This window comes from Oncorhynchus tshawytscha, linkage group LG31, assembly GCF_018296145.1.
Source record: "Oncorhynchus tshawytscha isolate Ot180627B linkage group LG31, Otsh_v2.0, whole genome shotgun sequence".
NCBI classification, from domain to species: domain Eukaryota; kingdom Metazoa; phylum Chordata; class Actinopteri; order Salmoniformes; family Salmonidae; genus Oncorhynchus; species Oncorhynchus tshawytscha.
The window spans coordinates 22,659,064-22,671,437 of record NC_056459.1 but is presented as its reverse complement, the minus strand read 5'-3'; the positions used below and the strand labels follow the sequence as shown (position 1 = coordinate 22,671,437).

The following is a 12,374-nucleotide window of genomic DNA, read 5'->3' as shown; positions in this document are numbered from 1 at the left end:
CTGCACTGTACTGATGGAACAGAAATCACAGAAGTGTGGTAGTTGCAGCAGCAGAGAAATATTTGGGTGTGAGACATTTTAGTGCAGAAGATCTATAGGAAGTTTTGAGACAAAGGGTTCCATTTTTAAGAAGGTCTTGGATTGTTTAGGGGCTTTTGGGGACAGTCAGTGGGTGACTTGCTTTTTGAGCTCCTGTTCCTTTTATACAATATTAACTGAAAAGTATTGTGGAGCGGCAGGTAGCCTAGTGGTTAGAGCATGACCAAAAGGTTCCTATATCGAATTCCAGAGCTGACAAGGTAAAAATCTGTCGTTCTGCCCCTGAACAAGGCAGTTAACCCACTGTTCCCAGGTAGGCCGTCATTGTAAATAATAATTTATTCTTAACTGACTTGCCTAGTTACATTTTTTTAATATTTTTATTTCACCTTTATTAAAATATAATAAATAAAAATAACGTTTAAATAAAAAAAAATGTAAACAGTACCAGCACCCACAAAGGGGTACAGCCACCTATTTCAGTCCAAGTCAAGCACTGGGGATAGTGTATAGGTGCAGGGTTAGATGGTGACGCAATTACATTTCTTTCCCTTCACATTTTTTTTTGTTGTAAAATGTGCAATACGCACTCCGACCTGCGAATGGCAGCAATAAGCAACACGAAGAAGAATCTCACGCAAACTGTCTTCAAAAGTTGGCATTCCTGTGCGTTAGAAAATAGTATGGATTGTCAGTTGCTAGCCTATTCTACGTGTAGTACATTATCCATATAGTATATTATTTATGGTAAATTCTATGCTAGTCTGTTACCTAGTTGTTATTTAATTTTCCCGTTGTTGATTTGATAGCAGCTAGCTACAGGAACTAGGTATAGTCTGTGTAGCTAGCCTAACGTTAGCTAACGTAACTGTTGTTCAGTTACACCTGCTCAGAAGAATATGCAGCTATGTTGTCATTGATGTTTATTGCTCTGTTGGGTTTATTTAGGGTGTCTGTTTCTGGTTTAAAAGCCCAGAGTTCTCTGTAGTTGGTTAGCTAGCTATTCCATTGGCTAACGTTAGACATTTTAACATGAAGACGTCAACAAGTGCGGTCGTGATGCACATTTTCACTGTTGCTGTATGCAGCCTATTGCTGGTTGCTCAAGGGCAGATGGACGACGACGAATGGCTTGATCCGCATGATATGTTGAACTACGATGCAAGCTCAAAGACCATGAGAAAGCCTGCTCAGCCTGCTGAGGTACAGTACAAAGCAGCTGTGCAATGCATGTTTCCGTGACATGAGTTAATCATTCTATTGCTTTGTTGGTGTTTTTCCTTTTTCATATTATAGCAACTATATGAAAGAAAATCATGAAATGTGAAAATAGAGCAAACACTGTCTTGTCTCGTGATATTAATGAAAGTCATTTTCACAGCTGTACCCTAATGTACCCACCAAAAGAAGGGAATACAGCCAGGATTTGGATAAAATGGAAGTAAGGGAGTGCAACAACAAAGTGGAAGGGTTACAAAGAGAGGTTCGTGTTGGAAACGGATTTTCAACATCAAACATTATTTTGGACAACATCTCATGCTTATTCATTAAACCGTGGCAAAGTCACTTTTCTGTTTTTTTTATTTTTAAGATTGAAGAGTACAAGAAGAAGATTACACAGGTTGCACAGCAGCCGTCAAGCAACCCAGTGTTCAAGCGATTCCTCACCAAGCTTCTGAAGGAGATTGAAAAAGTTGGCCTGGTACGTTTTTGGTATTCTCTCAACTCATATGAACGCTGACAATCAATGCATCTTATTCTCTTTATGTAAAACAATTCCCCACTGTGTATTATCCACCTTTTTAAATGTATGTTACCACCTTGGAATGTAGTATGCTTTCTCTATGCTAAGTGCATATACGTTTGTTGTACTATTCCTTTCCTATTCCTTCCACCAGCCCACCGATGTCAAGAACGATATCCACTACGACGCCAAAGTGAAACTGTCTCGGCAAGCGGTGACGGAGATCCGGAAGCTTCTGGAGGGAATGGACACCTGGAGAACGGGGGCTCTGGACAATGCCCTCAGTCAGATCCTGGTGGATCTCAAACCACATGACTACGAGGCCTGGATTTGGCACTTTGAGGACACCTTTGGTGTGGAGATCGACACAGTCATGAAGGTGAGAATGCGTAGCAGAGCTAGGGTTTTGATGCTGAAAACTAAATGGATTTATAAATTGCACACCACGTTTTATGTGGTTTGCCTAAAGCAGGGATGGGCAACTCCAGTTTCAGGGCCGGAGTGGTGTCATTATTTCCCCCCATCTCTGGCAAACAAAGCTGGTTTTAAACCAATTGCATTCAAAACTGAAGATCATGATTAGTTGATTATTGGAGCAAGGTGTGATAGCTTGGGCTGGGGCAAAAGTGACACCAATCAGGTCCCAGAGGACTTGAGTTGCCCATCCCTGGCCTAAAGGAATTGATTAGACCGTTTGTAAAGTAGGCTACACAGGCATTGAGGATGAAATAAAAAAAATTAAAGCGTGTTTTAACGTGAGGAAATGTCTTTTGACGTTCATACAAGAGAAGACGATAGGCTAGGAGGCAACAGGATATACAAACAAAAGGTCTTTACTTGATCTACTCAATTTGACTCTGGTACTCAATGACTGACTGAGAAGCGCATAAAGCTAAATGGCACATTTGTGTTAATCATTAGTAGTAGAAATAAACCACTACGATTCAGAGCAGTAATTTAAACTCAATTCAAGACAAATGAGACCGAACTGACACTACTCGTTGGCATTACAGCGGCAGGAATATTTATCATTGACGTTACACTGCCTTCAGAAATGTCAAAATGTGTTCCAGCCTGAATTTTAAAATTGATTCAACTGAGATTATTTCTCATTGGCCTACATTCAATACCCCATAATGTCAAAGTGGAATTATGTTTTTAGACATTTTTACAAATGAATAAAAAATGAGAACATGATATGTCTAAGTATTCAAACCCTTTGAGGCAAGCCTAAATATGTTCAGGAGTAAAAATGTGCTTAAGACACATAAGTTAGACTCATTCTGTGCGCATTAATGGTGTTTAACATGATTTTTGAATGACTTACTCTTCTGTTTCCCACACATACAATTATATGTAAGGTCCCTCAGTCGAGCAGTGAATTTCAAACACAGATTCAACCACAAACACCAGCGAGGTTTTGCAATCATGGCATAAAATTTATACCTGGCAAATGCGGATAGATTAAAGTATTGGCGGGTAAGACTGTCTATTTCACCATACACATTGGCTGTGTATTTCTGGTGTTTTGTTTCATAGCTGATAACTGCACAAAGAAATACGACTCATATATCCCATACTGCCTGGAGAGCTGCACACTCTGAGTGAAGTGCTGATAGATTCAGCGTGGTAAAGTTTTTAATTACACTTTGGATGGTGTATCAATACACCCAGTCAGCACAAAGATACAGGCGTCCTTAACTCAGTTGCCGGTGAGGAAGGAAACCACTCAGTGATTTCACTGTGGCCAATGGTGACTTTAACAGAGTTTAATGGCTGTGATGGGAGAAACTGAGGATGGATCAACATTGTAGTTATGCCACAATACTAACCTAACTGACAGAGTGAAAATGAAGACAGTACAGAATAAAAAATATTCCAAAACATGCATCCTGTTTACAACAAGGCACTAAAGTAAAACTGCAAAAAAATTTGGCAAAGCAATTCACTTTTTGTACTGAATACAACGTTTTATGTTTGAGGCAAATACTGTACAACACATTACTGAGTACCACTCTTCATATTTTCAAGCATAGTGCTGGCTGCATCATGTTATGGGCATGCTTGTAATTGTTAAGGACTGGGGAGCACAGGCAAAATCCAAGAGGAAAAGATGGTTCAGTCTGCTTTCCACCAGATACTGGTAGATGAATTCACCTTTCAGCAGGACAATAACCTAAAACACAAGGCCTAATCTACACTGGACTTGCTTACCAAGAAAGACATTGAATGTTCCTGAGTGGCCGAGTTACAGTTTTGACTTAAATCTGCTTGAAAGTCTATGGCATAACTTGAAAATGGGAAACCAATTTGACGGTGCTTGAAGACATTTGAAAATAATAATGGGCAAGTATTGTACAATCCAAGTGTGCAAAGCTCTTAGACTTAACCAGAAATCTGTAATTGCTGCCAAAGGTGTTAAAAAACAACACCTGTATTGTCTCAGGGTAGTGAATACTTACAGCACCAGTCAAGTTTGGACACACCTACTCATTCATGGGTTTTTCTTTATTTTTTACTATTTTCTACATTGTAGAATAATAGTGAAGACATCAACCTATGAAATAACACATGGAATCATGTAGTAACTAAAAAAGTGTTAAATAAATCTAAATATATTTAAAATTCTTCAAATAGCCACCCGTTGCCTTGGCAGCGTTGCATACTCTTGGCATTCTCTAAACCAGTTTCACCTGGAATGCTTTTCCAACAGTCTTCCCACATGCTGAGCTGGCTGCTTTTCCTTCACTCTGCGGTCCAACTCATCCCAAACCATCTCAATTGGGTTGAGGTCGGGTGATTTGTGGAGGCCAGGTCATCTGATGCAGCACTCCATCACTCTCCTTCTTGGTCAAATAGCCCTTACACAGCCTGTTGAAAAACAAATGATAGTCCCACTAATCACAAACCACATGGGATGGCGTATTGCTCAAGAATGGGATACCTAGTCAGTTGTACAACTGAAATGTGTCGACCCCTTTGAATCGGAGAGGTGTGGGGGGCTGCCTTAATCAACATCCACTTCTTCGGCGCCTGGTGAACAGTGGGTTAACTGCCTTGCTCAGGGGCAGAACGACATATTTTTACCTTGTCAACTCGGGGATTTAATCCAGCAACCTTTCAGTTACTGGCCCAACGCTCTAACCACTAGGCTAGCTGTGGTAGCCATGCTGGTTAAGTGTGCCTTAAATTCTAAATAAATTACAGACCGTGTCACCATCACACCACCTCCATGCTCCACTCTGGGAACCACACATGCGGAGATCATCAGATCAACTATTGGGTGTCTCACAAAGACACGGCAGTTGGAACCAAAAATTTGGACTCATCAGACCAAATGTCCATTGCCTGTGTTTCTTGGCCCAAACAAGTCTCTTCTTATTGGTGCCCTTTAGTGGTTTCTTTGCAGCAATTTGACCATGAAGGCAAGACTCACACAGTCTCTGAACAGTTGATGTCGAGATGTCTGTTACTTGAGCTCTGAAGCATTTATTTGGGCTGCAATTTCTGAGGCTGGTAACTCGAATGAACTTATCCTCTGCAGCAGAGGTAACTGCGGGTCTTCCTTTCCAGTGGAGGTCCTAATGAGAGCCAGTTTCATCATAGCGCTTGATGGTTTTTGAGACGGCACTTTCAAAGTTCTTGAAATTGAAAGCCATTGACTGACATTCATGTCATAATGGACTGTCATTTCTCTTTGCTTATTTGAGCTGTTATTTCCATAATATGGACTTTGGTCTTTTACCAGATAGGGGTGTCTTCTGTATACCACCCCTACCTTGTCTCAAATGCATTAAGAAGGAAAGAAATTCCACAAATTACCAAGGCACACCTGTTAATTGAAATGCTTTCAGGGTGACTACCTCATGAAGCTTGCTGAGAGAATGCAAAGCTGTCATCAAGGCAAAGAGTGGCTACTTTGAATATATGTTAAATATATTTTGATAACACTTTTGGTTACGACATGATTCCATTCGTTATTTAATTGTATTGATGTCTGGACTATTATTCTTCAATGTAAAAAAAAAAAAAAAAAAAACCCTGGAATGAGTAGGTGTCAACTTTTGACTGGTATGTCTATTAGATATTTAATTTTCAGTCAAACATTTTTCTAAAAACATGTTTTCAGTTTGCCATTGTGTAGATGGGTGAGAATCTATTACAGTAAAATGTTGAAGTGGTGTGAATACTTTCTGAAGGTACTGTATTTAAAGGGCATCTCTCTCCCAGGTGTCTGTGTGGGTCTTAATCATAGTGGTCATCATCTGCAGTGAGCTGTGGTCTACAGTCTCCTGGTTTGTCCAGTTCAAGAGAATCTTTGCCATCTGCTTCTTCATCAGTCTGGTCTGGAATTGGTTCTATCTCTACAAGGTAAATTAACGCACACACACACCACACATTTCCACATGCTAATTACCCCTTACTGTATGACTAAAGTTCAGTAGTAAATTAATATAATTATCTGAAAGAATAGGTACAAAGCTCTAACTGCCAGTGGCCATTCTGGCATCCTTCAGTGTAAGGTTTTCCTGACTCAGGATTGGTTCATGTTCTGAGGGTAAAAGTGTAGGCTAAACACTACAATATTCTTTCAGGTCTCTGCAAATAATGGTTTTTTTTTTTTTGGGGGGGGTGGTGTGTTATAGCACAGTTATTTCAGGTATTTCTAAATGCTGTCTCTATTCTTCAAAACTCAGTCAACTGAATTAAGGAACACTACCAAGGAATATCTTGAGAGAAACCACATTTCTTGCCAGGAGAGCTCGACTGTGACTGGTTAGTTGTGATTGGGAGATGAGGGATTAAAGCAGGCGTAGTACTGGGGTTTTAACTGTGTGTGTGGTCCTGGGGGTGGCGGCACTACTGCTAGACCAGCCTCCAGCACACGAATGACACAATGTTAATCCACCATATGTTACTGGATTTTCTCGACATGTCAGATTGCGTTTGCCGAGCACCAAAACAAAATGGTGAAGATGGAGGGCGTCGACGCAAAATGCACTGGGAGGAAGAAAATTGACTGGTGGGATAACTTGAAGGGTGAGATGTAAAAATAACACGTGAGCATGGCATCACCTTTCCACAGGGGGATCAGATATGCATCATCTCAGAAATATAAGTGAAGCTACATTTTATTGAATGCATCGTACTTTCGTAATCATTGGTGCATGACTATACAATAAAGTACATATTACTTCACTCGTTTCTGGCAAATAATAGAATGCCGTTTTTAAGAAAATAGCTTAATACACATGGGCTTGTACATTTTGACAATTTTGTTGCATTAAGTTTACTGCACATCGGTTTGTTGTCGTGAAGCCTACTGTAGTGTACTCCTCTCTGCCTGTACCACAGATTGGTACAGAGGTGCCATGACTCTCCAAGACGATCCCTGTAAGATGTACTACGAAGTCCTCATGGTCAACCCCATCCTTCTCGTACCACCAACTAAGGTAACCTATTTTTGGTGACCTGGGAAAGTCCATTTCCATTTAGCCAATTCAGGAAGTAAACTGACATTCCACTTCAAGTTTTAAGTCTACTTCCAGAAATGACTGCATTGAAATAGAATTGACCTAACCCTGTTGACGGCTAACCTATTCAATAGGCCAGGACTGCGAGATAGTCACCCATACCTTACTCTTGTCACTCAATTAACCATTTGAGTATCCTCAAATGTAAATATTGCCATGTTCACTTATTAAAACTTTGTCTAATTTAACAATGCAATATCAATCTAATTCAGTGTCTGACTGCAATGTGGGTTTTATTAACTTGAACTACAAATGGAATTGACCCCAACCCTGTTGACAACTAGCTTTTAGCCTATATCCTGGACCTGTGACCTGTAGGATGCAGTGTGATAATGCATCATCTCTCTGTCTCTGAAGGCTATCACTATGACCATCACCACCTTCTTCACGGAGCCTCTGAAGCACATTGGTCAGGGGATCAGCGAGTTCCTACGAGCCCTCCTCAAGGACCTACCGGTCACCTTGCAGATCCCTGTGCTAGTCACCATCGTGCTCTCCATCCTGGTAAGGACACGCGCACACACAAACACTGTCACAAGGTCTGGGGTCAATTCCATTTAAATTCTGTCAAATCAGGAAGTGAATTGGTGGTAAATTCTTGAATGAGTATTTCTATTTACTTCCTGTGCTGAAATGGAATTGATCCTGACTCACCCAGCAGTCATACTAACTGGTTCCTGCCTGTCCCTGAAGCAGTAAATGTTTTCCTCAGGTCTTCATGTATGGCAGCGCTCAGGCCGCTATCCAGCATGGCATCACCAGACCACTGCGTGTCGGTGGGCCCAGGGATCCCTCTCCCCCAGCCTTGGATCAGCCCATGCCTGAGGACCGTCTGAGAGGGACAGACCGCAACCCACAGGCAGGGGGGGACGCCCCTCAATACTCCCCTCTCCCGCTTAAACGCCGACTAGGACCAGCAGCCAACCAGGGGGCTCAGGACAGGACCTATGTCGGCCAGAGGAGCCCCCCCCCCAGGGCGCAAAAGGAACCGACCAGGAGGTACGTGGAGACCCTGAGGAACACCGACTGGCGGTACAGCGAGGACAAGATTATCTCAGAGTGTTGGGACGATTTCACTGATGCAGTGGATACCAACCCCCTAACGGTAGAGGGTAATACCAACATTCAGGCAGATATGCAAGAAGAACCAGTTGAAGTTGGATCCACAACAGAAGGCAATGACTCGCAAGAAGCTAAACCCTCTCCAGCGAAAGTCAAACCAGATGAGGATGTGGCATCTGACTCTAAAGGGGCAGCTGATAGCATGGCTGAGCACCAGGCTGAGTATACTGGAGGTCGTGCCAGCCCAGTGCATGCCACTCCAGCAAGTGGTCTCGGGCACGAGCAACATGACAAATTCTTGAAACACGAACCAGAGAGTAATTTTACGCTTCAGACCCACCCTGCTAACGCAGCCAGTGTAGCAGGTTTCATTGACAACATTGAGAGCGTGTCAGTCGCTGCTCAGCTTAAGTAGCACATCCAGTGTAGCAGGTCTGTTAGGCCAATACATAGGCTTCATTCTAAGCGGTATGCTAATGGATATTGGAAACTGTTTCTGGGTACAGTCAGTAAGCCCCCTGTCCTTGTATGTTAAAATGCTTACCACAGCATTTTACATGGGATGATTCAGATTCTACATAAATTGGTAAATAGTACCTTCTCTTAAATCAGCTAATTCAGTGTTTTTACATTTGTTATTCCTATTTTCTTTTTGCTGTCTCGTGTTTTTCTTGCTTTTGTTTGTGTGCCTGGTCAATGTGCATGTACTGTCAACACATGAATATGAATGACGTATGTATGTTGTGCAATAATCCTGTCACTATTTTGTGGCAACTCGCCATCTCTTCTGAAATGATGTGAATTATGTTGTGTGTTTAGGGCTCGACATTAACATTTTATAGATTTGAGTTCACATCACCATATCAAAAAGTTTCCCTGATCAGAATAGAATCCGTGGTGTCTGGATGCAATGTATTGCTGTTCTCCCAATATCTGAGCAGGATTGCACTGATAGGCAGAGCGGTCTTTCAATCATCCATGGTTGCGAGATCCGTGTGTAGCCACACGTGCACATTTGTTGATATTCCTTGCTAATTAGTGAGTTATTTGCACAGTTATAGCAAACAGGCTTCATATGGTAATGAAAATCATGTAAAAGTCATGGTTGGTGCATCGGCTGCATCTATGCGAGTGGGCCAGAAGAGGGAGACATTGCAGCATGTAGGCCTAGCCTGTAAAATAAAGACGAGACAGCCAATTCAACACACATCTTGTAGCCTGGCTAGTTAACTACGGTGCATTCGGAAAGTATTCAAATCCCTTTCCTTTTCCCCCACATTGTTACATTACAGCCTGTAACGTAATGAATTCATTGTTTTCCTCAAGCTACACCAATACCCCATAGTGACAAGGCTGAAATAACTTATGTAAACAAGTATTCAGACGCTTTGCTATGATACTCAACATTAAGCTCAGGTGCATCCTTGAGATGTCCACCTGTTCTAAATTCAATTGATTGGACATGATTTTGAAAGGCACACCTGTCTATATAAGGTCCCACAGTTGATAGTGCATGCGAAAACCAAGCCATGAGGTTGAAGGAATTGTTCGTAAAGCCCTGAGACAGGATTGTGTCGAGGCACAGATCTGGGGAAAGGTACCAAAAAATGTCTGCAGCATCGAAGGTCCCCCAGAACACAGTGGCCATCATTTTTAAATGGAAGAAGTTTGGAACTACCAACACTCTTCCTAGAGCTGGCCACCTGGCAAACTGAACCATCGGGGGAGAAGGGCCTTGGTCAGGGACGTGACCAAGAACTCAATGGTCACTCTGACAGAGCGCTAGAGTTCCTCTGTGGAGATGGGAGAACCTTCCAGAAGGACAACCATCTCTGCGGCACTCTACCAATCAGGCTTTTATGGTAAAGTGGCCAGACGGAAGCCACTTCTGAATAAAAGGCACAGGACAGCCCGCTTGGAGTTTGCCAGAAGGTACCTAAAGACTTTCAGAACATGAGGACTCTGACCATGAGAAACAAGATTCTCTGCTCTGATGAAAACCAAGATTACGGTATTGCCAGCCTAGAGTATTTGAAAATAACCTCTGATTCGCTATGCATCGATACTCCAAAATGTAAATTCTTAAACTGTGTGCTCATGTTTGTTTGTGTGCTCATGTTGCGTGCCTGTTGTCATGATGTGCCCTCGGGGAGGATCATAGCCCCCCCCTCCCCTCTCTCTCTCCAGTATTATGGCTTTACGACAGGTAAGACACATGGTAGAAACTGCCATGCAGTATTGAGGGAGAGAGTCTATCAGAAAAGAGCTTCTCTTAGTTTAAAACTCCTAATCCCAAAATGGGAGAACTAAACAATATTTCTACTTTTGAGAATGTGGGAATGGTCCGTGGACAGTCATGTTGAGTGCGTTTCATTTGGTACGTGCGCATAGACATTACGTCATCGTCATGGAACCGCCCTTTTCTACTCCAGAGTATAAAACCACCCGTGATGAAATGTACATTTCATGCCAAAGAGACCCACCTTAAGCCGGACGTCTCGAATGGTTAAGAAGTTAGAACGCCGGGACAGAGTCCCAACGTTGGAATGGCTACAATTCTATAGGCCACGGAAACCATACAGCTGTAGTTTGGCTACACGGCTGGAAATGGTTCAACTCAGTCTATCGATCACAACAGAATAAGAGCAAATCTTAGACGTATAATTACTAGTCTGCAGCTAGTAATTACGTAAATCTAGAACGAGAATACCGACAACCGCCAAAACATCAACCCTATAAGAACATTTCCGAATGGTACTCTGAAGTAACCATTCTAACCACCTACAACCACAAAAGGCGTTGTGACTTTTGGGAAAGTGAACCAGACACTTTGAACTCTATAGGACGATCGAGTATTCCAACAGAGTAAACAACGTCATACGGGCATACATAGCAATTATTCTTGAATGAGTGGCCTTAAATGTGCGAAGGATTAGCATTTCAATAATTATCCACTGTGTGTAGTGAATCCATTTTGTCTTTCCCGCTCTCGCAGTCCACACCCCTTTCCTTTGTCTACCAAGCCGTCATATCTGCTTGCCCCACTAAGGACTTTTCTATCACTGTTAGTAACCAATATCTACTGTTATCTTATTCTGTGTGATTATTTGGTAAATAAATAATTTAGACAATTTGTATATTGCCGATTCATTTTGGAAACTATGGTTTGTGCAGATATCCAAGAGTTTGCGACATTCTGTAATGAGAACTGATGAGGTAATAATAAATTCATTATCTGATCAAATCGTCTTCTATTAAAATATTTGAAGAGTTTTATATTAGGAAAATTATAACTTTAATCTCAACATTTTCCATGGTGCCCCGACGTCCTAGTTAATGAATGTTTACATGATTAGTTTAATCACATAATTAAACCTAGAGAACTGATTTGATATGTCTTCACATTTAATGATAGGTAAGACACGACACTGTCTTTGTTTGCTGAAATCCATACTCTTTTATAAAACGTTAATCATATACAATTACCGACTGTTTACTTGTTGAGATTCAATTGGCACATGCATTTGCACTGAGTTGCAATCTTAGAGCAACAGCAATGAAGACCCAGTCAGTGATTTGTATTTGATTAACTCTAGTCTGTACTCAATTCTTTGGAGGAGTTGAGGTACTAGGCAAATCACAATACAGTACACTACAGTATCAACTGTCTGAATCCGACATTGGATACCTGATGCCTGCATGTAGTCCGCCAGCAGCGGTTCCAGTGACTCACATTTCAACATTAATCTGCTATATTGTTACTTCATTCTGCTCTGATAATAAACATCCTCTCGCCAGACAAATCAATCATCTTTTTAACCAGATGTTGAATATTCTCTAGATTTTGCTCGCCTGAAGTATTGTGATAAATTGCAGGCCACACTACTTGCCTAGAGAGTTTTCAGCTATACTTTTCGTGGCTGTTTATTTACCACCACAGACATGCTGGCACTAAGACCACACTCAGTCAGCTGTATAAGGTAATAAGCAAACAG

General features: G+C 41.7%; 1 protein-coding gene across 1 annotated transcript; it reads left to right on the top strand.

Moving 5' to 3' along the window:
- Positions 1-644: 644 nt before the first annotated feature.
- clcc1 (chloride channel CLIC-like 1) lies at positions 645-9,867 on the top strand. The gene is made up of 9 exons (XM_042310129.1): positions 645-1,242; positions 1,421-1,522; positions 1,631-1,741; positions 1,938-2,162; positions 6,014-6,154; positions 6,724-6,823; positions 7,139-7,236; positions 7,675-7,821; positions 8,030-9,867. Exons 1-9 carry the CDS (start codon positions 1,072-1,074, stop codon positions 8,792-8,794), a joined length of 1,860 nt encoding a protein of 619 aa, XP_042166063.1. The 5' UTR covers positions 645-1,071; the 3' UTR covers positions 8,795-9,867.
- Positions 9,868-12,374: the final 2,507 nt, after the last annotated feature.

What these genes read in the sequence shown, in the direction of transcription:
- clcc1 (XM_042310129.1), top strand. Translation starts at nt 1,072, where the DNA reads ATGAAGACGTCAACAAGTGCGGTCGTGATGCACATTTTCACTGTTGCT. An exon ending in AGATCGACACAGTCATGAAG is followed by an intron (nt 2,163 to 6,013) that starts GTGAGAATGCGT and finishes TCTCTCTCCCAG; the next exon opens with GTGTCTGTGTGGGTCTTAAT. An exon ending in TTCTCGTACCACCAACTAAG is followed by an intron (nt 7,237 to 7,674) that starts GTAACCTATTTT and finishes CTGTCTCTGAAG; the next exon opens with GCTATCACTATGACCATCAC.